General features: G+C 55.7%; 3 protein-coding genes across 4 annotated transcripts in view; 1 reads left to right on the top strand and 2 right to left on the bottom strand.

Annotated features, from left to right (window-relative positions):
• SPOUT1 (SPOUT domain containing methyltransferase 1) overlaps positions 1-3,459 on the top strand; it is a 7,595-nt gene extending 4,136 nt beyond the window's left edge. Inside the window, exons 8-12 of the mRNA XM_059410608.1 lie at positions 1,259-1,331; positions 1,436-1,534; positions 2,059-2,161; positions 2,344-2,491; positions 3,370-3,459. Coding sequence (XP_059266591.1) covers positions 1,259-1,331; positions 1,436-1,534; positions 2,059-2,161; positions 2,344-2,491; positions 3,370-3,438 — 492 coding nt within the window. The 3' untranslated portion in view covers positions 3,439-3,459. The remainder of the gene's footprint in view (positions 1-1,258; positions 1,332-1,435; positions 1,535-2,058; positions 2,162-2,343; positions 2,492-3,369) is intronic.
• Positions 3,460-3,531: 72 nt separating this feature from the next.
• On the bottom strand, positions 3,532-6,915 carry ENDOG (endonuclease G). The gene is made up of 3 exons (XM_059410610.1): positions 6,167-6,915; positions 5,111-5,220; positions 3,532-3,872 (listed from the first exon to the last, which is right to left on the bottom strand). Exons 1-3 carry the CDS (start codon positions 6,677-6,679, stop codon positions 3,590-3,592), a joined length of 906 nt encoding a protein of 301 aa, XP_059266593.1. The 5' UTR covers positions 6,680-6,915; the 3' UTR covers positions 3,532-3,589.
• Positions 6,916-7,948: 1,033 nt separating this feature from the next.
• On the bottom strand, positions 7,949-24,467 carry TBC1D13 (TBC1 domain family member 13). 2 transcript variants are annotated; one of them, XM_059410611.1, is made up of 12 exons: positions 24,356-24,467; positions 23,321-23,394; positions 21,756-21,796; positions 21,100-21,161; positions 20,890-20,989; positions 19,987-20,069; positions 17,624-17,783; positions 13,460-13,670; positions 12,734-12,897; positions 11,626-11,786; positions 11,418-11,475; positions 7,949-10,568 (listed from the first exon to the last, which is right to left on the bottom strand). In XM_059410611.1, the coding sequence occupies exons 1-12, from the start codon at positions 24,376-24,378 to the stop codon at positions 10,503-10,505; spliced, it is 1,203 nt and encodes a 400-aa protein (XP_059266594.1). In that variant the 5' UTR covers positions 24,379-24,467; the 3' UTR covers positions 7,949-10,502. The 2 variants fall into 2 exon arrangements, with proteins under 2 accessions (XP_059266594.1, XP_059266595.1); XM_059410612.1 differs by lacking the exons at positions 21,756-21,796; positions 24,356-24,467.
• Between the last annotated feature and the right edge of the window lie 522 nt (positions 24,468-24,989).

Genomic DNA, 24,989 nt, shown 5'->3' on the forward strand with positions numbered 1-24,989 from the left:
TTATTTATTTGACAGAGAGAGATCACAGTAGACAGGCAGGCAGAGAGAGAGAGAGGAGGAAGCAGGCTCCCTGCCGAGCAGAGAGCCCGATGCGGGACTCGATCCCAGGACCCTGAGATCATGACCCGAGCCGAAGGCAGTGGCTCAATCCACTGAGCCACCCAGGCGCCCCCCAAATGTACTGTTTCTTAAAAAGTAAATGAACAGAAGGTAGTCCTCATGCTTAGACCCAAAACAACCCAACCAAAACCCTATAGAAATAAGTTCAGAATCCCTCTGGGGCAGCTCTGTCAGGACGCAGAGCCACACTGGGATTGGCGCCTTCGTCTGCCACCTGCTTACTCTCAAATCTTCTGGAGTCGAGACAGAAACCCTTCCAGGTGGACGGTCCCCTCTCCTCAAAAAGCAGACCAGCAATGACAGGCTAAATGCAGACCAGGATGACCTAGACCAAGACCCAGACGAAAGGAGAAAACAGGAGAGAGAAACCTCAGAAGGGAAAGAAAGTGCCCTATCCTGAATTCAGAGTTGGCACGAAACACAGACATTGGTTGTCATTCGTCACAGACAATTGACCCCATGCCGGGCCCGGGGCTGTGTCACAGGGGCTGTTTATGGAGGGTTTGCTCTTTGACGGAGGAGAGAACCGAGGCTCGTAGAGGTTAAGTGGCTGCGCAAACTGCTGTAGCTAGGAAGTGGCATAGCCACATGTGTTCAAAACAGAAGACTGGGATTTCATCTCGCGAACTATTTCCTGCTCTGTGCCAGGCCCAGAGCATTTATCTTTGTGGTAGTGTGTGTGGTAGTGTGGTAGTGTGTCTTGTGGTAGTTGTTTTGCAAGAATGGTCTCTCGTTTTTAAAGATTTATTTATTTGAAAGAGAGAGAGAGAGAGCCTACTCCTGATCATGTGGGGGGTGGGCAGGGCAGAGGGAGAGGGAGAGAGTCTTGAAGCAGACTCAATCCACACTAAGTGCTGAGTCCCACGTGGGACTCGATCCCAGGACTCAGATCTTGCGCTTGAGTGGAAATCCAGAGTTGGTCCCTTAACCGACTGAGCCACCCAGGCACACCACAAATGGTCTCTTGAGAGCAGGCCTGGCCCAGCTGTCAGAGAAAGGGGACAAAGGACCCCTTTGACCTGGACCCCTCGGGTACCTTGCCAGCTGCCCAGATCCCCCTGCCCCCAGCATCTGGGAGAACAGGGACACCTGCTGGCCCTCTGGGGAATAGCACCCATTTCTCCTGGCTTCTCCCCAGGAGGTGAAGATTGACAAGAACTTGGAGCCTGGACTTCGGGTAACGGTCCAGCTGAACCAGAAACAGCTCCCAGGTATCTGGAAACCTCCCAGCCTGGCCAGCCGGAGGGCTCAGAGCCGCCTCCTGCTACGCCTTGTCCCTTGCCCCATCTTCACAGCCTCTCCACTTCCTCTTCAGAAAGCAAGACCTACCGGGGAAAAGTCGTGTCGTCGCAGGACCCTCGCACCAAAGCCGGTCTGTACTGGGGCTACACAGTCCGACTGGCCTCCTGCCTCAGTAAGTGCAGCGCTTCCTCCTTTGAAGAGCTGACCCTCTCTGGGAGGCCACAGAGAACCTTGCCTGACACAAAAGGCAGACCAGGGTCCTTGTCCTTCTACATTACTGTGTGTCCTTAGGCAAATGCCTTCCCTTTTCTGGGCCTTGATCTTCCTGACTGTGCTGCTTAGAATACCGTAAAGGACTCCTGAGAAAAAGGGTCGTGATCACTAGAAATGTCTGCCGTGGGGTTGGGAATGGAACAAAAGGACCAGATGGGTATAGGGTGTAATACGTGGTCTCAGATCTCCTGCCCACCCATCTTCTGCTTTGTGTCCCCCGTCTAGCACAGGTGTGGTTTCTCCCTCCTGAGTCGCAGACGTCTCAGGAATGGTGGATGTGTGTTGTGTGGCTGGGTGTGGCTCCCTTACCTGAGTCCCCTTCTCCGGCCCAAACCCTCCCACACTCCCCAAGTACGTAGATACACGTAGCCCAGTGGCTGTGGCATTGGAGCAGGACCCCCAGTGACCTGGTTTCTCCCCTAGGTGCTGTGTTTGCTGAGGCCCCCTTCCAAGACGGGTATGACCTGACCATTGGGACGTCAGAGAGAGGCTCGGATGTGACCTCTGCCCAGCTTCCCAGCTTCAGGTGGGTACAGCCTGGGGCCAGGACCAGGGTAGCAGGAGTGGAGCCGGAAACAAGTCTGGTGGGGGGCAGAGCTGTACAGACAGGGCCCCTACTGTGTCCCAGGAGTTGGGGGCTGAAGGCCCTCGTTAGCTAGATTCGGTGTGGCCCGGTGAGCAGTGACCGATTCCCTCCTGTGGTGCCAGGCATGCTCTCGTGGTGTTTGGGGGCCTCCAGGGGCTGGAAGCTGGAGTGGAGGCTGACCCCAACCTAGAGGTGGCTGAACCCAGCGTCCTCTTCGATCTGTATGTCAACACCTGTCCTAGCCAGGGCAGCCGCACCATCCGCACTGAGGTGAGCCTGCCTGCCTCCCGCTCCTGCCCCAGGCTGCTCTCAGGGTTCTGCTGCCAGCCAGGGTCTGTCCCAGCAGGGGTGGTCTCGAGCCAGCCTTCCCTGGAGATGGTTTCCTGACAGCCTCAGCCTCGCACCATTGTGAATTCCAGCAGGGATAGTGTAGGGGTGAGCTGGGCGTCCAGAATCCTGGGTGCGGTTGCCCACCCAGCTGTTCCCAGGCTGGGTGACCTAGGAGACCCTGGCCATCCCGGCTCTGGGCCTGTTTCCCAAGCTGTATGCTCAGTGTTCCACTTCCTCACACATGACCATGGTGGGCAGGGCAGCCCTCCACACTGGGCCTCACTGGCCCCTCAGTGCTGTGGGGGGCAGTATGCAGCCAGCTCTGGGAGACTCAGTCCTGGGAGGTCTGCATGCTAGAGGCCCTTGGCTTCTAGTAGTCTCCAAGGGAGGACTACACAGGTGGACTGCTCCAGTCTGTCCCTGAGGGCACACCCTACCAGCAGGAACCCCTAAACCCACCCTGTCCTGTGGGCTGAGAACTTCCCTAATCCTGACCCTGACCTTGACTGTGAAAGGTAGGTATTATCATATCAGGAGCACATTTACAGAGGGGAAGAGTGAGAAGCAGAGAGGCAAGGCCCTTCCAGCGGGGGTGGGGGGAGTGGGGTGGGGGTAAGGCATGCAGCCAGCCCGCAGCAGATGGGCAGGATGTGGGGGAGCTTGTTCTTAACTTCTCTGGGGCCATGCAGAGGGCAGCGAGCCCCTGGCGGTGGGTCCCGGACAGTCGAGCCCTGCAAGGTTGGCAGGGTGGGTGAGGCTGGCAGCCAGGCACCTGGCAGCCTCCCGACCCCAGCCCGTGGCCGCACTTCCCCCTCCAGGAGGCCATCCTCATCTCTCTGGCCGCCCTGCAGCCTGGCCTCACCCAGGCGGGCGCCCGGCCCAGCTGAAGGTGCCATCAGGCAGAAGACAGCAAGGCAAGCAGGAGGGAAGCTAAAGGCTCCTGAGGGTCCCCTGGGACAGACACAGCCAGGACTTCTGTCTCCAAAAATCACCACCTTTAATGTGACCCAGCCCCCCCAGTCCGGCGGGGTACAGCCTTCACTTGCAGCCTGCAGTGATGGCCTTGACGCTGCCTGCCCGCGCCAGAATATTTGGCACAAAGAGCAGCCCCGAAGCCCGTTCGATGCTCTCAATGGGCACCAGGAAGCGTTCTAGCGGGACCGCCTCGTCCACGGGGGCGTTGGGCATCACGTAGGAGCGCAGTTCGATTTGCCCGCCTGCTGCCTCCAGGATCAGTACCTTGAAGAAGTGGGTGGGCACTGCCACGTGGTTCTTGCCGATGACCTGGTACTTCACATAGGACTTCCCATCAGCCTCCGTCCTGCGGGCAGAGCGGGGCACACGTGGCCTTTCTGAGCTCCCAAGGGGTCTGGTCGGACCAGAGGCTGCACCTCCAGGAAGCCTTCCCTGACCTGACTTGCACCTTGTGTCAGCCCGTAGCACTGCCCCCTCAGCAGGAGGCGTCCATGCCCTTCCTGGCTCCCCCAGGAGGCAGGAGGTGCTCCCTGCTGGGTAGACACACCCTTCCCCTGTTTTCCTCAGGCCCAGCAACAGGTCAGCAGGGTGGGGGTGGCAATAAATGCTGTTAAGAGAACCAGGCCTCGTGGGCATTCACCTTCATTCGTGCAGACCCGGAGTTCCGGTCTGCCTCCCCTGTGGAGGGTGGGCACCAAGTGGGCTAGACCCTGAATTCCCAGTGCACTGGGCCTGGGGCGTGCACTGGACCTGGGGTGTGCACTGGGCCTGGGGCGTGCACTGGGCCTGGGGCCCAGATCACGGGACGGAGGACTTCCCATCCTCCCCTTAGCAGAGCCTACTCCTTCCAGCAGGCCGCAGGAGGCACTTGCTAATGATCGGTGCCTCGGTCAGCCCGTGCCAAGCGCCTACTGCAATGACCCCCATCCCCCCTTTGACCCCTAAGCAGCCACGAGGGAGGGAATGGCTATTATGCCCACTTTCCAGGGTCCTTTGCCCATGGCACCCAGAGACCAGGTGTCAGGGCCTGGGTTCCATCTGAAGCCTGTGGACTCCAGGGCTGATGGCTTCCCTTTGCCTCCCCAGTCTGTCTTCAGTGGGCAGAAAACTCACTGAGCATGCCCAGGGGAGCTCGATCCCTTCTACCTCGGAGGTGGGGCTGCAGAGGGACAAGAGTGAAGACTCGGGATCAGGGAGATGGAGGTCAAACCCTGGCTTCGGGAGAAGGGTGAGGAGGGTTGTTCCAAGTAGAGGAGACTGAAAGCAAGAGCCTGGTGCAAGGCTTTCTATCTGGACAGAAGGGGAGTCAGGAGCACATGGCAAGAGGTGAGGAGAGAGGAACAGAGGCAGGTTTGGGGCCTGCTGCCAGGGGCAGAAGAGACCATCTTGGCGGGTATCCCACAGGCCTCTAGCTATAGAAGTGCAGGGGACGGACACCCTTGGCAAGAAACCAGATGATGTGACTTGGGACTGCAGGTGGACCCAGAAGCTGAGGCGGGCCTGGAGGGTGAGTGGCAGGAGGAGGCCTCAGGTGAATGGTAGGCCCTGGCATCCCCAGTGCCCCGACCCAAGTTCTAGCCTTACCTGGGCAGGAAGAGCGGCCCTGTGCATACGTAGACATTTTGGTAGGTGCGGGTCAGGCTGCGGCTGTACTTCTCCAGGTTGTTCCAGGCATTCTGGTTGAGATGGGGCACCTGGTTGAAGAAGTGGGGCTCAGACTGTCAGATGTTAAGGCAATGGGTTCAAGGAAGGAGAGACCCCTTTAGGCCACCTGGCCATGAGGGTGGAGCCGAACAGAGCTCAGGGGGTGCTAGCCTGCCCCCAGACGGAATGGGAGGACTAACATCCCAGGCCTCAAAACAGCTTCTCGGGTCCAAAAAGCCACACCAAGGAAAGAGGCACTTCTCCCTCTTCAGAGAGAGTAACAAGCTCCCCGCGCCCATCCCCAGGGGCCCATGGGAAGGCGCCTTGCCAGCCCTACCCTCTCCTTTTTGAACCTTATGCAGATCCCAGCTGAACTCCTGGGTCTGCTCTTGAGCTCTCCTGTTGTGTCAAGTCAAATGAGCAGGGAACTGTGACACTGGGAGAGCAAAAGTCAGATGGCAGACTCAGACCCCCTGGGCCTTATCCAGAGCCCAAGTCAAGCCTCCAGGCCCTACTTGAACAGGGCCTGAAAGAGGGCACACAGTGACTGCTAACAGCTGGCTTTGCAAATGAACTTCCTCTGACTCCTGGGAGGCAAGGCAGCATAGTAGGGACAATGGCTCAGGGTCCTCTAGATAAACTGCCCGAGTTTTCTGCTGTGTGACAATGGGCCAGTCCCTTTGCCTCTCTGTGCCTCAGTTCCCTGCTGAATGCCTGCCAAGGGCCGGGAAGTGTGCTCAGTACATTGAACGCATCGTCTTCGGTTCCTTGGCGCTGCAAGGAAACTGAAGCTCAGGGAGGTGCCCGGAGGCCCACAGTTAAGGTCGGACTGCGGAGCGGGTGCTGGGTGGCCCGGTGTTCAGTGCCTCCCGCCAGGGGCGCGCGGACTGAGCAGCCAAGCGCCTGAGCCGCAGCGCGCGCTCGGCAGCTTCCCCGCTCCGCGCAGCGCAAGCCGAGGCTCCGAGAGTCTTTGAGGGGCCGGGGCGCGGCCGCTACCTGGGGCGCGACGTTGCTCAGGTAGAAGGTGTCCTCCATGGCCTTCTGGCTCCAGCGGTGGTTGGCGGCGGCGGCGAGGTGGCCGCGGTCGAAGCCACTGCCGCGGTAGTCGGCGTTGGTGGCGCGGTGGTACGCGTGCACCGAATCGTCCTCGCGGAAGTCGCACGAGCTGCGGTCGCCGTCGCCACGGAGCCGCTCGGGCCGCAGCTGCTCGACCACCCAGAGCGCGCAGCGGGTGCGCGGGTCGTAGCACAGCACGTACGACTCGCGGCTCTTGAGCTGCGCCAGCCCCGGCAGCCCGTACTTGGCCAGCTCGCCGGTGCCCACCGGGGCCCCGGGCTTCGCGGGCACGGCGGGCAGCTCGGCTGCCGCGGCCACGGGCAGCACGGGCAGCCGGCCCAGCAGCCCCGGCGCCTCCCGCGCGTCCGGCCGCCGTCGGCGCCTCCAGCTCTCGGCGGCCGCGCCCAGCCCCGCGCCCAGCGCCAGGGTCAGGCCTGCCCGCAGCGCTTGCATGGCGGAGAGCGCGGCCGGAGCGGAGGCTGAGAGCGGCCCGCTGCGCCGGGGGAACGCCGCGACCTCCGGCGGCCGACCGCCAGGCTCTTAAAGGGGCCGCGCAGGTCTACGGGGCCCACCGCGGGAAGGAGGCCGGATACGGGCGCGAGAGGGTGGGATCCTCGTCGTTTCCATTCACGGACGCTTTGAAAATCTAGGGAACCCCAAGAGAGTGGGTCAGGACTGGCGCCGAGCGAATGTCCCGGAGCCCTTTCTTTGCCCTTTTAAGACGCGCGCCGCGAGAGAGGGGGCGGGACCGTGCGGGCGTATCCCCTCGCTCCTGGTTCGTGACTGGCTGCCACCGCCCCGCCCCGCCCGCCCCTCACCCGACAGCACCCCGACCTCCGCGCGGCCGTAGGAGTTCTGACTTAGGCGCGCTGAGAAGTCTCAGGCACTGATCTAATCCGCTTCCACTACTTGACTTAACCTTCAGAAGAACCTCGAGAGGAAGTTCCTACTTGGCAAAACAAGCGAACAAGGACAAGACCCCAGGTCTGACACCAAAATCTACCCTCCTACCCACTACACTGTACGTCAAAAGTTCTAGGACATAGGCAAATCCGAGCAACAGGACAAGGATGCAGGCGGCTGGGGAATGGCTGGTTGGGTGGGAAACCGGCACGATTCTAGAACACAGCCTTGCAGTATGTTTAACAGCCCTAAAAGGTTCATACCTTTCAACCTACTTAGAGAGCTGCGCCTGGGAAAATGAATCCGGAACGCTAGGATTTTAAACGCGGCAGTATTACTCCTAATGGAGGGTGAACTAAGCAAAATACCCCAAGTAGAGGCTGGACTCATTCTTTAGTCTTTGAGAATACTATATAGCCCGCAAATATCAGCAAGTTGCTTACCACCTAACCTCAGGGATGAGACAGTACGCAAAATTTTATCAAGAAAACGACAATGATAAAGCAAAGACTAACATGTTCTCAGTGATTTTCTCTAGATTGTGGGCAGTCCGGATTGTATTTACTTGAATTCCAAAATTCTGTCAATCTCAAAAATAACTTGCTGTGTGATCGAGTGCGAAGTACCTCCTTCCCTAGCCCACTGGCCCTTCGTTGGCAGGTGCAAATTGCAATTGTTGAATGAGAAGACTTGAATGGGCTCTTCAACAAGAATTTCCCCGCCTTTTCTTTGCCCACTCTCAGTCTCTGGACTCTACCCCTACTCAGATTTGTCCTTCTCTGAGGTCTCAAAGGTTTCAGCCCATCACAACACCAAAGCTCATTGCAAAGAACACATGATTTATTAAAGACAACTTGTCATCAACAGCATTGATTCAAGGAATAAAACTGATGAAAAGAACAAAAGCAGACTCACATTCTGAGCCCGCAGTGAGACCTGCTGAGCTCATACAGCCCAATCTCTAAGTGTCCAAAGTCCTGGGGGCAGCTTCCCAATGGGGAAGCCTCAGGCACTCTGGCTCTCAGGTGCCTCCCTGGAGAATCTGGAGAGCTCAGCCCAATCTGGACACGATCCCTCTGCTCTTGACCTCCATCCCAAGGTCAAGGAGAGAGCACTGGACCTAAGCCTGCCAATGAGGCGAATCAGACGCAATGATTCAAGTAGTATGGCCCCAGGAGGGAAAGTAGAGGGACAGGCAAGAGGGAATGCATCAGGTGTCCTGGGCAGAGTCTGCTGCATCCCAGGCTGGGGCCCAAGCCTCAGACTGGGAAGGGGTCAAAGTCGGGACTGAACCACCAGCTGACAAGTTCTGGGAAGAGGTCAAGCCAGGCTGGTGGGAAGTGTGTCTCTGTGCCATGCTGGGGTCTTGCAGTCCGGAGGCCACAACAGCCCTCTCAACACCGGCCCTCCGGTATCCCTTACTCCAGTTCCAGTACAGAGCTCACAGCCCTCCCAGCCGGGACCTGCTGGGAAATCAAGAAGGTCCCAGAGGCAGGAGGACAGAATGCAGACTCTGACTTGGAAAGTCAGAAGACTATCTCCAATGGCTTTTTACCCTCCTGGCCCCACCCTTCACCTCCGAATCAAGCACTAGCCAGTAGGCAATAAATAACCAGGGGTCTGAATAAATAGTAAAAAATCTCCCAAACACTGTATGTTGGGAGAGGAGGAGGCAAAAAGGCATGTGCACAACGTCCCAAGGTACAGCCTGGTATAGGAGCCACTTGGGGACAGCTCTTCCTGGCCCACAGCCAGGCCTGGGTGGGCAGCACGAAGTCCTGGATGCCAGACTCGGGAAGGCTCTGGGGACAAAAGACCGCTGGCCAGTCTGAAAGCCTGAGGACCCCTGCTACATTGCCCAGCCTTCCAGACACAAGCCACCTGCTTCCTCACAGGAGGAGGAGGGGTTTGGTCAAAATAAGCCCACTCCTCCCACGGCCCAGGGGCAAGAGAAGCCGGCTGCTCCTGCTCAGGGCGCCCCGTCCCAAATCCTGGGGGCAGCCCACGCAGGTGCCCAGGGAAGAAGGGCCAGCAGCTCCTTCACCCTGCTTGGGGGAAACATGCCTTTCCTGGCACTGGCAGGATCCAGGGCTGTTAAGCTCAGCTACCACTGGCCCAGGGAGGCTCCCGTCGCCCGCCCCCAGCCTTTATGGGACTCACCGCCCTGGGGCCCCCAGCCTTTATGGGACTCACCGCCCTGGGCGGGACCTGGAAGCCATGGGAATGACTAGTCTTCTGAAGCACTTGGATCCCAACCCCTGGCACAGTACCATTTGTGCATCCTTTTCCTTTGGGAAACAAGGGCCTTTGCGGGGAACCTCTGGAAGATGCGGTTCTCCCTCATTTTCCTCCAGCCCTGGGCAGAAAGGAGGGCAAGGGGCCTTGTGGGCCACCATTTCTCAGCAGCTCTTGGTGTCCAAGGTTGTTGTTGGGAGCAGATTCAGGGCCCTCTAGCGAGGCACTGACTCCCTCCCAGTCTGTGGGACCCAGGGGCCTAGGGCTGGGGATGGGAACATACCAAAGCTGACCCCAGGGGCTCTGCTCAGCCAGACTCTTCATTCTGTCTCTGGGGTTCATGGAATGGAGGGGAGGGGGGTGAAGTGGCTGGGGATAAGGCACCCCGAGAGAGAAGGGCAGAGGGAAATGGAGAGAGGGGCAGACAGAGCCAGAGAGTCACACATACTCTGTGAAGGGAGGGAGACCAAGAAGAAAGACCTCGAGGGACCAAAGATACCCCCACCCCCCTCACACACAGTGACAGACGCACACACAGGAGCAGCAGACACCTGGGGGATGAAGACACACACACACACACACCCATGACTACAGACAGAAACACACACTCGGTGGGAGAGGGACAGAGGGTGTGACCTGGGCCTGGCAGCTTCTTAGCTCCTTCACAGTGTCACCTTCCCCACGGAGAAGCCTAAGCACCAAGAACCAGAAGCAGTTTCTGGCTCATTTGCCCAGCACCTCCTGCAACCAGAGCCCAGAAGATCTGAGCAGGAGAGGAGGAAGGGAGCGGCCGAGCACAGGCGGGGGAGGACCCCTGCCAGCCCCCAGTGCCCCCAGTGTGCCCTAGCCCCAAGAAACCACCTCATGAGCTCCAGCCTTGCTTGGCAGCCTGGGCCAAAGGTCCCCCGGGTCGAAGAGAAGGAGAGAGCCAGGGCTGGGTGGTTAGAAAGGAGCATGGCACAGTGTGCCCCCAGAGGGGCGCGGCCTAGGGTGAGGGCCAAATGAGGAGGCCCGGAGCGGGCCGGTCCTGCAGCTTCCCCTCGGGCTGGCTGGGATCCCAGAGGCTCCTGTGTGTCCCAGAAGCCATGGTACAGGGGTCGGTGTCTTCTCTCCCAAACCTGGGCCTCTTGCCAGCGGGCTACTTTGAGTCTTGGAGTTCCTTGGCTTTCTGGAGGATCTGGCAGACATCGGTGATGGGATAATCCTAGGTATGGGAAAGGTCAACAATGTGCCTCTGAAGTCAGTCACCCTTCACCACCTCTGCCACAGCCACGCCCCTCCCATGGGCCCTGTCACCGCCCTGGGCCCCCAGCCTCAGGGACAAGGACCACAGGCTACCAGAGGCGGCATTCTGCCCAAACCCCCGCATAGAGTGAACACCACCTGCTGCAGCCCTCACCAGCCCAACCCGATCAGCACCAGCTAGGATCACAGCGTCTTCCTTAGCACCAGGACCAACCCCCACCCCCCATCTCTCTCCTAACCTCAAACCCAAGCGCATTCGTAACGAGCCACCTGAGAGCGGACCGGACATTGCTGGCACACTAGTTCACGGGTCACCTCCTCTCTTACAGACCTGGCCAGTCCAGTTACTGCACACCAACCCCAGGCCAGGTGTTGAAGAACGCGAGGCCTGGAGAGGTGGTCACTTGGCTCAGGCATGGCAGCACGAAGACGTGGACCCACAGCTGTCTGCTTTGGCACCAGGTTCTTAACCCTTATGTGCCCCGTCCTCCCCCAGGCCCGAGCACTCGCACCAACAAGTACTGCGATGGACCTGGGGCCACTGTGTCCCAGTTACAACAAAGCTCCGTAGAGCGTCTGGTCCAGGGATGCCGAGTCATTCACTCAAGGCAACACCACACTCAAGTGGCAGAAGTGGGACTCAAACCTAGATCCAGCCCAGATCCGCCCAAGGGTTTGGACGCTTATGTCCCAGGTTCCTGACCCCAGCCTGTCACAGCAGCTTGTCACCCACAGGCGTGGGTGGGTGCTTGGTAAGCACATGCCTCTCTCGGCTAAAGACAGAGCTCACCACACCAGATCCTATTACCTGCAGGAGCCGCATGTTTATGGTAAAGTCCCCTTCCAGCAACTGCTCCCGGATCAGTCTGAGGGAAACAAGCGGAGAAGTTGCTGGAACCCCAGGCCGTGGAGTGCAGGCCCAGCGGGCCCCTTCCCACTCCCTCCTCCCAGCCCACGGTAGCTCACTCCTCCTGAGGACAGGCCCCGCCAACCCCTCTGCTGGCCATCACACTCACATGAGCATGGCACAGCAGACCAGGAGGAGGAAGTCGAAACGGTTGTCGTCAGCGAACAGGGAATCCCAGATACGGATGACGTCGGGCAGCAAGAACTCCTGGGACAGCAGCAGTGTCAGCCAGCGGAAGGCGAAGAACTGGGGCTTGATGTTCTGCTCTTGCTGGGGAGACACGGGCATGGGGTGGGGTGCTCGGTTACCACGCGGTGCCAGGCGGCCTATCACACCAGCCACATGTGCCTGGGCCAGGCACACTGAGTGGGCAAAGGCACTGGGGTGCCTGGAGAGCCTCAGCCAGCTGAGGGGCAGCCGCTGCTTGCCGCCAGCCAGTGCTGTCAGATCTTCCAATTTGTCAAGAGAAGCCAGAAATCCAAGCTTTGGTGTAAGCTCTCTAGATTTACAAGTGATTGCTCTAATTATTTTTAAGATACGGTATGGGATTTAGCAGCAGACAGACCCATTATCGGGCACTTACTAAAAAGCCTGGGCTTGTGTTTATTAGCATGTGAAACAGATCATTTCACTTATTTCCGCTACACTACAGCCTTATGGGCCATCATTCCCCAGAAAGATGAGCCTCTGGTCAGCCCCAGGGAATATTAACAGTAAAATTGTTAGGGAAAGCAAAACCATAATTCCATTTCTGTTTAAAAAGACCTGTTTATATGTATTTTTCTGTTCAAATGATTTTTGTTTATATAGAATGTCTCTTCACAAAACTGTTTTCTGAAATAAACAGGGAATGCCAGTCCAGTAACTTTTTAGATTATTTTTGATTTTTAAGAATGACATTCCTACGTTTTTCTCAGAGGACTACCACCAGGCTAAAGGCATCCAGCACACAGTAAACAGCCTATGCCGTGCCTGGCCCATGACAGGCCCCCTGCCCACTTCCTCTTCACACCCAGCCTGCTAGTCTCCACATCAACTGCTGCCTCTGTCTCCCAGTCGTGCCACAGCACTTGGGCCAGCGGTCCCCAGTGGAGTGGCCACTTTTCATCTCCAGACTCAAGCCAGACCTTGCCCGGGGCCTGGGGTGCTCAGGAGGCCCGCTATCTGTGCCCCTTCCCATCTGTCTGCCTTGGCCCAGGGGTCCTGGTGCCCCTCACCAGTTTCAGGTAGAGTTCCATGTCCTTGTCCTTCAAGGTGGAGTACACCTTTTCCATCTTGTAGGTGATGCCACACTGTGAGTCGTCCAGGCTTTTGATGAAGTTGTCCCGGATCTCAGCCATGAGGTTGGTGAAGCAGAAAAAGGTGTCTGCCTCGGCGTGCTCTGGTGACAGGGGCAGGGGGAGGACAGCTGCAAGGGAACTGATGCTCTCCCGAGTCCCATCCCAACTCTCACTCATAGGACAGCTTCCCCCGTTACCTCTGAGCCTCTCCGGGCCACCCACTCTCCCGGCTGGACTCGGGCCCTCCTCGCTCCTTGACCATGCTCCACCCCCACACTAAGGACATCATGGCTTCTCATGTCTTCTGGCAACACTGTACTTTCGCTTAGCAACTATCACATGCTCTTCTGATGACATCTTCCCAATCGTTATTTAATTCCTTGTCAATCATTCAGCTTCCTGTATATTAATCTCATCCCCTCTACCAGGATTTCAGTGATAAATAGAGAGGGATCAGTATGCCTCCAACATTCTAGAAAACCTGAGCTGCAAAGGAACCCGGAGACCATCCAGGTGAACCCCTCCCATCTGAAGGAGGGCAGATGGAGGCCCAGAGAAGGGAAGAGAGTTGCACAGCCTGATAAGGCCCATCAGCCTGGATTTCCTTGGTCCACTTTTCTAGGGAGACGCCGGGGGGATGGGGGCAGCCATGAGCCCTTTTACCTTTCCATTCGCTGTTGGGGTCAGTGGCAAAGGTATAGTAGAGGGGTCCCACGATCTCATTCATGCCCTGCACGTAAGCGATGCCAGGGTTGAGCTTGGCATAGATGAACAGGATGCGCTCCACCACCTCCCAGTGGGCCTCACAGCCGTTGGGCAGCACCTCATACTCATTCAGGGAGGACGGCGCGGAGTTCTTGTGCGGGGAGCTCATCTGTGGGAGGAGAGGACCCGGGAAGGCAGGCGGCATTACAGATAATGTGTTCAGATATGTTCACCCTTCAGCCTAGACCCAACTTCCAGCTTATGGGGAATACAGAGCAAAGCAGATGTGTCTAATACCATGAGGAGAAACAAGCAGACAAATCCAGAATGTGGGACATTGTACAAGACAGCTGGACTAAAGTCTAATTTATGGTGATAAAAGCTACAACACTTGCCTCTGAGGTGAGGGCGTACTGACTGGCAAGGGACACTAAGGAACATTCTAGATGATGGAAATGTTCAGTGTCTTGACTGGGTTGGCAGCACAAGATATGGACATAAGAAAAAGTTCACCCCGCTGTACACTTCAGATCTGGCATTTTATTGCATGTAAGTTATACTTTACTTTTTTTTTTCTTTTAAGATTTTATTTATTTGAGAGAGAGTGAAAGCAATCACAGAGGGAGAGGGATTTCAGAGGAGAAGGAGAAGCCGACTCACTGCTGAGCAGGGAGCCCAATGCCCAGCTCGATCCCAGGACCTGGAGATCAGGACCTGAGCCAAAGGCAGACGCTTCACCGACTGAGCCACCCAGGTGCCCCATATTTTACTGTTTTAAAAAATCTTTCAACAGGAGCGCTTGGGTGGCTCAGTTAAGCATACAGCTCTGGATTTCAGCGCAGGTCATGATCTCAGGGTCCTAGAGCTGAGCCCTCTATCAGCTGTGAGTCAGACTCCCTGCATAGTGGGGAGTCTACTTGTCTCCATCTCCCGTGCTTCTCTTCCCCCTGGCTCACGTGCATGCACACACTCTCTAAAATAAATTAAAAATAACAACAACAACAACAAGAAGAACCAACCTTTAAATAACAGACAACTGGCCCAGATTCTTCAGAAAGTCAAATACTACACCTGGGGGGACAGTGGAGGCCGCCCTAGATCACAAGACTACAGAAACGTAACATCTCCATGCAACATATACACCTTGACTGGGTCCTGGCTGGGAGTCAAACAATAGAAATATTCTCAGCACCATGGAGGACACCTGACCATGGCCTGGATACTGGATGTTAGTGTGGAATTATTAATTTTCATAGATGTGATGGTGGTTAAGGAGGAGGAATTGCTCGCTCCCAGGAGATGCCTGCTGACATACCTGGGGAGCGAGGGTCAGGCCACGTGCAACTCACTCCATACAGAATATACCCACAAGTTCAGCAGGAAGTTAACAACTGTTGAATTCAGGTGCAAAGTATATAGTTGAGTACTGTACTCTTCTTTCAACTTCTCTGCAAGTTTCAGATTTTCTCTCTCTCTCTCTTTTTTTTTTTTTTTTTAAGTTTGATTCATTTAAATCATCTCTACATCCAAGGAGGGACTCGAATTCACAACCCTGAGATTGAGAGTCCCATGTTCTACCTGCTGAGCCAGCCAGGCGCTCCTCAGATTCTCCATTAAGAAAAAGTTAGAGGGGAGCCTGGGTGGCTCAGGATGTCAAGCATCCAACTCTTGGTTTCGGCTCAGGTCATGATCTCAGGGTGGTGGGCTCCGGCCCCACACCAGGCTCCACACTAAGCAGGGAGTCGGCTTAAGATTCTCTTCCTCTGCACGTCCCCTGAGTGCACACGTACACTCCCTCTCTCTCACTCTCTCTAAAATAAATCTTAAACAAAAAAGAAAAGAAAGGAAAAGAAAAAGTTGGCAGTAAATAGAAGAAGATCCCTGCTCCAGGGGGCCGTTCGTAAAGCAGGGCAGAGGACTCCAACAGCAGGTGCCAACAGGAGCCTCAGGGGCTCTGCGAGGAGTCAGGTGCCAGAGTTCCCAGGGTGAGAGAGCTACAGGCCAGTGCGGGCAGGGACAGCGTATGGAGCCGTCCCTGAAGCACAGGGTCCCGAAGACCAAGTCCCTCTCCCTCCTATGCACATGCATCCACGTGTGCTCATACACACATCGTTAACATTTCCTGAGAGTTTGCCGAATGCAAGACGGCGCTCTACAAGCCATCAAATCCTCTGTACAATCGACGGTATCTGCTCGATGTTATTTTCACAATGAGGAAACTGAGGCTCAGAAATGTTAGGTCACTCGGGACGCCTGGGTGGCTCCATCAGCGAAGCATCTGCCTTCGGCTCGGGTCATGAACTCTGGGTCCTGGATTAAGTCCCAAGTCAGGCTCCCTGCTCAGTGAGGAGTCCGCTTCTCCCTCTCTCTCTGCCCTTCCCCCCTGCTCGTGCTCTCTAATAAATAAATAAAATATTAAACAAACAAACATGCTGGGTTACTCATCAAATGCTTGCATTATGTAGCAGCACCCAGAGTGGCTGACCACAGGGCCCAGAGCCAAGACCTCAGAGAAGCGCTTTCCAGCCTTCCCAAAATCTAAAGAGCCACAAGCTCATTTCAACCTCTGGCCAGTTTAAAAGCTAGGAGGTTGGAAATGATTATGTCCAGTTTATAGAAGAGGAGATGGAAGCCCAGGAAGGTCACCAGGTATTACTGTCCCAAAGTTAGATGGATGCTCAACTAAACTGTCCAACCACAGGCTCCGAGGTCCAAGGATGAAGCTTCTGGTCAGGTTCTCTGCCATGAAGACCAGACTGGAACCTAAAGTGGGTAAGACCTTGGCTCTCAAACCCCCAATTATTATAGTGAAATGAATGAAGTCAGATCCCCACCTTGCCCTATAGCCAAGACATCAGCAGTGAGTAAGAAGGTCACCCACAAAACCAAGCATTCTGTCCCAGAATGGGGGACCCTGGGATCAGTTGTAACTGCCCTTGTCACCTCTGAAATAGAAAATGGCTGCTCTCCTAGAGACACAGAGACCTCATCAGTCATTCTACTTGGGAGGCCAAAAGCTTCTGAAATTATCTGTCATTAGTTTGTTGGGTGATTCCAGAGAAAGGTTTTTCCACTGTTGGAGGACAATGAAAAATTTTGAGGAACAATTTGGGAGTTCCACATAACAAAGCACAGGTGTAAATCAAAGAACAAGGCAATATGCTTCATCTGGCTACAAGCAACTTCTCAGAGTTACAGAATCTGCTAGAAGAACGGGATTCAAACACTCAGCATGACTTGGCCAGTACAAGTCCTATTAATTCTAGCTCCTGGAACAGCTGGCTGGCTCAGTGAGCAGAGTACACGATTCTTGATCTCAGGGACGTAAATCTGAACACCACACTGGGTACAGAGACGACTTAAAAAAATAAGATCTTAAAAAAAAAAAAATTCTAGCTCCTAAGTCTCTCAGCTCTACCCCAGCCCCCCATTCTACCCTGGCCCTCACATGCCTTTGCCTGGAGAATGCAGCTGCCTCCCAACCTCCATTCCTACCCCTCTGATCAATACCCTCATGGGGCCCACAGCAGTCCTTTCCAGAAGCAGACCCGAATCGTGTCACTGGCCTGCCAGGAATGCTGCAAGGCTCCGCAGCCCTCAGGACCAAGGCCCCAGCCAGCCTCGACACCACTGATCTTGCCAGCATCTAGCCAGGCTGGACACCCCCAGTCCCCGAACACACCACGGCTCTCTCCTGCCTGAAGCCTCCACGTATGCCCTCCTCTCCTCCTGGAATGAGCTTTCCTCCTAGTTCTTGGGGGCTCAGCTTAAATGTCATCTCCTCAGAGAAGTCGTGGCCAGGCCAGGGCAGGTGAGCTCCCCACCGCCATCACTGCTCCCACCATACTTTCCGCATCAACAGGTAGTTACTTTCTCAAGAGCCATCTCCTCTGCTACTCCTACACTGCACAGCAGGGCCCTCCCCCGGAACCCCTGACACCCAGCTTTTGGAGACCTGACTTGTACAAGGAACCCCAGAGGTGAACCTGGCAGGACCAAATTACCCAAAGTCGCTCTGGGTAACTGTTAGGGCAGATGGTCGGAGGCCTGATGGCCAGTGGCCAGGGCTCCAAGGGAGGCATGGAGGAAAAGGTCCCTTGGGGCCCCCAGGCTGGCTCTCACATTTGTGACTCCACTCCGGTTCCGGGCCACTGTCTGGGATTTCAGCGTTGTCTGCTCCACCCGCTTTCGAAGGGTCTCAAACTCATTCTGGGGGTCCAGGATAAGGAGGCAGGGGTACTCGGTGGCTCTCTGGAAGAAAGATATGTCTGGGCACAACCTCCTGTCGAGAGGAAACAGGAGAGAGTTCTGTTACTCAGGGTGGAGGTTTGGGGCATTCTATCAGCGCCCCACTGCGGGGTGCACCAGTATCCCAAAAGGCATTTTTTATGTGTTTTTAAAAAACAACATTTTATTTTTAAAAGGTTAGTTTTTAAAGAGCAAGACACGTATTTTATATATATATCCACACACAAATATACCCATATTCTTATGTGTTATTTATAAATAGATACACACACATATAAACTTTTCGGGGTCTTTATGATCTTCTAATCCAAATCTTTTTTTTTTTCTTTTCCTTTTTTTGGTGGGCAGCAAAGCAAGATTTATTGAGCAACAGCAAAGTGATAGTACAAAGCTCCCGAGAAGGGAAGGGACACAAGAGGGCTGCCCTCCAACTCTTCTCTTAAACCACAAACATCTCTCCATGTCAAAAATATTTATCTAGGGAGCCTCGGTGGCTCAAGCAGTTAAGCATCTGCCTTCAGCTCAGGTCACGACCCTAGGGTCCTGGGATCAAGGTCCACATTGGGCTCCCTGCTCATCAGGGAGCCTTGCTTTTCCCTTGGCCTGCCGCTCCCCCTGCTTGTGTGCAGGTAGCCCTGTGCAGGCACACACTCGCTCTCTCTCCCTCTCTCTCTCTCTGACAAAAAATAAAATCTTTAAAAATATACATTTATCCAATATGCCAGGGTGTTAGGTATAGCGTGGTTTAAAATAGTGACGTTGCACGTGGTATAAAAGGACTGCATATACAGCTGACACAGGAAGATGTCCAAGACGGAGGGAGAGAACAAATCAAGGTGGGAGATAGTTTCTAGAATGTGACAGAGTTGCTTTTGTTTTGCTTCCGGTCTGACTGAGGAATCACCGACACACAGCACCATGTGAGTTTAAGGCACCAGGTTTTTCTCGTGTCCGTGAGACAGCAGAAGCACGTTTTCCAGACTTCTCACATACAGCACATTGCAAACCTGCTCTCCAGAAACACTGCGCGACGTGCTACAGTCGCTACCAGCGTGAGACTGAACCAATTTCTCTAGAACCGGGTTCAAGATGTGATTGGTTAAGACACCTTCTGGACAGAGGATGCCCCAACACCAGCCCAAGAATGCAGGAGACGAGCCCCAGGCATCCTGGCAGAGCCACACTGGGCCGGGTATCCAGTTGGGGCCTTCTGAAGACAGGCCTGGGCCAAATGAGCAGAGACAGAGGAGCAGCACCCAGGGTGGCAAGGGCCTGGAGACTCAGCTAACACCCGCTGAAGGCGGAACTGAAACCAGCCAAACAGCCTCCAGAACTCTAGTTCCAACCACTCAGCCCCACTGCAGATAAGGCTCCCTTCCCGCTCCTCACACAGCCTTGTGGGAGATCCCGCCCACGGCCAGACCCGCCAACCCCACAGGACAGCACAAGTGTGTTTCCACATTTCTCTGCCTAGTGGAAAAGCACACCCACGTACACACTGTAGCTCACCACTTTTCATAAAACACCCACCTGACCCCTTCACTCCTGTGCTTAAGACCTTTGCACAATTGCCCCATGTCTTCCGGATCAAGTCCGAGATCCAACCCCCACCCCCCCTCTAGTGTGGCTTCAAGCACGCTGGCCTTCACACTGCTCCTCAAATGTGCTTCTGTGCGCTTTCCAGGGCCTTCCTGCAGGCAGCTCTCCCCAGCCACGACCTTTCTCTTCCTCATCCCCCAAGGTCTACCACTCCTGAGACCTCAGCCAAGGCTTCCCCCAAACTGTAAAAAGCGCCCTGAACTCTCCTCTCAGAGCATTTACCACAAATGCTAGTTACTTGGAAGATGTCTTGCTGAACAACTACCTTCCCGTCCTCCCCACCAGGTACTTAGCTCCTAAGAAGGGCTATGTCTGTCGACTCCATGCTCAACCCAGAGCTTGGCACGGAGCCTGCCATAAAGCAGGGCCTCAGTACCTGCTGCCGGAACCATCGGATGAACCATCCGTACACGCCTGGGGCACCAATGCCACTAAGGCAGGGCAAGAGGAGCGTCAAGCACTCACCTCGCTTGCCAGCCCCATTCACAGGCCGACATTGCTGGGGCCTGGACCCACCTACTGGATGACCCACTAGTTCCTCAAACACCCACCTGTGGGCATGGGCTGGAAAGCACAGGACTGGGAAACTCCCCAACAGTCCCATGGGCCAGCTCCTGACCCCCCAGGGCCCCACTTACCGGACGTCTTTGTCGATCTGCAGCAGCACCTCGTTGTCTTTGAAGTAAGTGTTCCACCGGCTGTCAGGATTGGGGTTGAGCGGCTGTGTGGAGAGAATCAACGGCTCTGTTCTAGGTCCGACAAGGATGTCAGCCAACAGACTCCAGTCTGGGGGCCGGAGCAGAGGCCCCAAACCAACAATCCCACAGGGGCCCTGCTGAGCCTCTGAGACAGCCCGTGAGCCAGACGGGGAGCCTCCCACATCACGTTCTAACTCCAAGCAGAGCCCCGCAGTCTGTCCTGACGACATCCCTGCTGGCCAGGGAGCGTCCCTTCTGTCTGTGGCTGCCGTTCTCGAACGCTGCCTACACCAGGCGCTGCTGAACGCTTGAATGAATGCACGTGGTATCATTAGGTCTCTTGAAATGTGACTCATCAACACTCTGAATCGCCCCTCCTAATCCTCGGAGCCTGGGTCCATCTATCCTCACTTCCTGCACATGGGGAGGGGCTCAGTATTTGAGGAGAGAATGAGGCTTCCTCTTGGCCACAGGAACATAGTCTATCCTCACTCCTGCCTGCTCTGACTTTCTTCAACTCTAAAATCAAAACCTTCCCCACGGAACAGAGGTGGGGTGGAAAGGAGACCGTGCCGACACGAGGACCCGGCTCGGAGCTACGCACGCCTCGGAGCCCAAGATATGACTTAACATTCTCTACTGGGTCCAGAGCCCGGGAAGTAGAAACAAGAGACAACAGCTTTCATGGGCCAAGGGGCCCCACGCAGAAAGGAGGTACCGGGTAGGCCAAGAGGGGACCCAGATTGGCTCCTCCTGTCCTCCGGGGCTGGGGAACTTGCCAGCTCCAAAGCCTGCATCCCTCCCTACTCTGTAGCCTTGGTCCCTGCTGTCATCCTTACTCACGTGGTCCTCAAAGGTCACATCCTCCCTGGACACACCCATGTTGGCCTTGGCAATGCCAGGCTGAATAATCATTTCTCTCAGGAACTGAGAATATAGCTCCCTGTGGAAGAGAAGAGGAGACACGGATGATCCCAAAGGTCCCATCCCGGGAGCGTGGACCTGCGATCTGACACAAAGGCCTCCCATCATCCCCCTCGCTCATGGTCTCACCTCTGCTTGGCCAGGATGGAGGTCCATGAGGCTCTTTCCAAGGGGAGGTAGTTCAGGAGAATCTGCACAAGGGAGAGGAATAAAGCTCTGGCGACTCTCCAGCTCAATCCCAGACAGTACATGGAGGTGGACTGGCCTCACGGAAAATGCCTAATAAAGCCCAGAGCAGACCAGACGGGCTGAAACCCACGAACGGAGGTGTGGACTAGGGTAGCCTTCCCTTTTCCCTCCACTGACTCCCTCCTCCTTGACCCCAAACCAGCCCTTTCCGCTGCTTTTCTTCACACAGACTTCCAAATGATAATAAAATGTGGTGCTCAAAGAGGCTGGAAACCCAGGCACTGGGCTTTGGCTCCCACCTCAGCTAAGAGCCGTGGGCAAAGCATGGCCTTTTTTTTGTCCCATGAAGCATCACTTCCGTTTCTCTGTATGAACCAGGAAGGAGAGGGCTTCTCTGGCAATACAAAGCGTTCCATCCCCAAGGGGATCCTGGAGGGGATGCCAAGAAGAACAGAAAACCCCCAACTTCCCAGAAAAGTTTCCTCGAACAAGCAAGGAAAGGCGCAGAACAAGAAGAAGGGGCTGGGGTGGGGATAGCCCATGCAGGAACCCAAGGACTCTCAGCAGAGCAGACGCCCCAGCCCAGGCACACCCACCTTCCAGCAGAGGCACCGCAGTCCGCCCTCACAGGGGATGCCTGTGGACACAGCAGGCAAGAGTCACGCCCCAGGCCAGAGTCCCCAGACCCCCAGCCCTCCACCTCAGAGCTAGCTGGCAGGAAATGGAATGCGCAAGAAGTACTTCTTCCAGGTTCATTTTCTGTCAGAAAGATGACTGGACTGGATGCTAATCCTGCGTATTTCTCTCCATGACCCCTGTCCCCAGCCCCGCACTCCCTCTGTGTGGAATGTTCTTTTGAGGATAACACCTTCTCATTCTCGGTATTTCTTCCTCGGAGCAGTGTTTACCCACCACCATCTCTTCCCAATTAAAGTCAGATCTCTCGTTACAAGCGATACTGGTTCCGTGACTTCTCCTTCACAGTGTCCATCACAATCAGGACTATAACACAGTTTGTGTATTTATTTAACATCTGTAACCCCAAGCACTGGGTAAGCCCCAGAAAGACAAGAGCCAAATGCGTCCTATAGTCCCTTTCTCTAGCATGGGACACAGCACACAGAAGGCAAACCATAAATACTTGTGGAACATAAATTAAGCTATAAATGGTAAGTGCTTTGTGCCTTATGCCCACTGCTTCACTTAACCCTCATTATAACTCTAGTAAATAGGCAAGATTAGCATCGGTGTCCTCATCTTCCAAATAAGGAAACCAATGCTTAGCACAGAGCAATCAGGGACTCAAATATGGGTGTGTGTGAATCCTACAGTCCCAACTCCACAGCTCCCGCAGAATGGCTCCCCCAGGGTCTGGAAGAGTCTCCAGCTCAGTACACACCCCGGGACCCCCTCAAGGTCTTCAGGGTCTAAATATCACCCGTGAACAAAAAACAAACTGCTGCGGCAAGACTGTGAGGAAGTTTGCTAAAGCAGCTATTGCTCCCAGACCCCCAACACCACGAACAGGAGCTAATGCCTCCACCTCAGAATCCGCACGGGGAGAACAGCAACTCAAGAATTCCTTGCTGACCAAGTCACAAGGGCCAAGCAGTAACAAGAACCTGCACAGAACACCTTAGGGTATTTTAAAAGATAAGCAGAAATCTCTGTGTTAGCAGGGTAACCAGGCCCGGGAGGGCAAAGTCAAACATTGCTGAAGTTCGGCTCCTACAGTCAGGGTCTCAAGGCCTTAACCAAAGTTCACGATCGCCTGAGTCGGCTTTGATCCCCGAGCCTGGGAGAGAACCAGAAACCACTCTGCAGCTAACCAAATTCTACAACACAGGAAGTTGTCTGAGGAGTGAGGAAGACACTGCAGCACTCCAGCCTCCCACTCCAGCCTCCCAGACCCGCTCTCCAGTTACTCCCGGCAAGCAGCAAGCACCATTTAAACACCAGGAAACATCCAGGCCCACAGACATGTCTTTGGTGGTCAGGGTTGTCAAGGGCTGTTTCAGAGTCAAAGAATCTGGCGAAGTCCCTGGAGGCATCCTGGCCCCCAAGAACTGCCCAGGTGTGGCCTTGTGGGCTGTCTCCTCCATTCCAACCACACACAGCGTTGCTCTAGGAAAACTCTGATCCCGGAGGAACGGCCGCTTACCACTAAAACTGAGTTCCCGAAGCTTTTCCAAGGCGATGGTGGGCTCCTTCAGGACATCGTGGAAATCTGCAATCCTAGAAGGCGGGATGGGGAGGCAGGTGAAGCACACACCCAAACCCCACAGTGACAGACTTAGTGATCACTCCTGAAGCCCAGAGCTCTCATATCACCCGTCTTCAACCCGTTCCTCCTGTCCCTTCAGGACTGAAAGACAGCAAAGCTGTCAAGGTCCTGGCCAAAGGCATGTTTGGGGAACGACAGAACTACAGATCACTCCTTCCTTCAAACCCAGAAACATAGAGGTATTCTTGTCTAGAGGTTCTCAAGCAAACATCATGAAATCAGACACATTTCTAATATTTAGTGAGCGAGCATTTATTGGGCACTTCCTGCTGGCCAAGCCCAGCCCACAGGGCCACTATCTGAACTCCAGGAACCTTAGGAACCAGGAGTAACATGATCCCTAGCCAACGGGCCTGTGTAATCTGCATGCAGCTCTCCAGGCTCAAATATATAACCATTAGAAGACTTCTGGGCTAACCCGCAGGCAAGGACAAAAGGTTTAAAGAACAAGTGGCGGAGAATTGAAGAGTGAGCAAAATTTGGCCGGTGCTGAGGGATTTGGCCTGGGGGAGGGGAGCCTGGAGAATCCAGGTTCTCCAGCACGTCTAGTTAGAAACGGGCCAGCGGGGGACAGGGAGCATCAGAGGGGAGGGTGCTGGGGCAGAGGGGGAGACAGAAACGGGGGTGGGGTTGGGGGAGCTGGGGAACCGAGCTTCGAGGCCTTGGATGAGGAAGACACGAGGGGAAGAGGGAAACCCGGGGTCCAGGATGAGGGAGAGAAATGGGGTGACAGCGGGGAGCAGAAGTGCCTCCGCTCCGTGCCCTCTCAGGCCCGCAGGCAATGAGGTTGGAAAGCGGGCGCCCGAGACCCTCTACCGCGAGGGGGGCTCCCGGGTTCCTGGCCGCGCCTGCAAAGCAGAGGGGCGGCCTGACCGGGAGTGGTGTGCCTGGGTCGGCCCCCGTGGTCCTTACCTGCTCTTGTGCAGACTCGACATGGCGTTGACTTCCGAATCCCCCCGCCGCCTCCGCCGCCGCCGCCGCCCCCTGGGGCCGCGGGGCCGTCTGCAAAGGCCTCCGACCGGAAACGCAGCGGCGGGCGCGTGCGTTCCGTCTCGTCTCGCCCCGCCCCCCTCGGCCCGGCCCCGCCCCGCTCACGTGCCGCCCCTGCTCCCGCCCCCACCGGTCTCGCGGGCCCCGCAGCCCAAGTTAAGGACGCGCGGGTGACCGCCCGAACTGTGTTCCCGAGGCCTATTCTTTGCGCTTTCCTGGGCTTCCGTTTCCATCTCTGCAGTGCACTTGTCACCCTGTCCTCTTCCTTACTCGGCCCTCGGCGGCCAAAAACTGGCGTCCTTGTTTCGGGAATGGGGACCTTCCCTGCTGAACGACCCAGGCCTCCAGGCTGGTCTTTTCACGGCTGAGTCCTGCACGCCTGTGACAGCAGTGCCCGCGCCGAGCGGAGGGCTCCATGGCTGTGGTTCGGTGACTGCGGGAGGGATGAGCACGCCGCTAGTTCAGTGTTTCCTTGGCTTTCGGAGTTGAGCGTGAAACTCCCCATACCAGAACGCGAGAAAAAGCCCAGATTTCAGGATCCTTCCCGAGGACAGAT

Source organism: Mustela nigripes, chromosome 9 (assembly GCF_022355385.1).
Source record: "Mustela nigripes isolate SB6536 chromosome 9, MUSNIG.SB6536, whole genome shotgun sequence".
NCBI lineage: Eukaryota > Metazoa > Chordata > Mammalia > Carnivora > Mustelidae > Mustela > Mustela nigripes.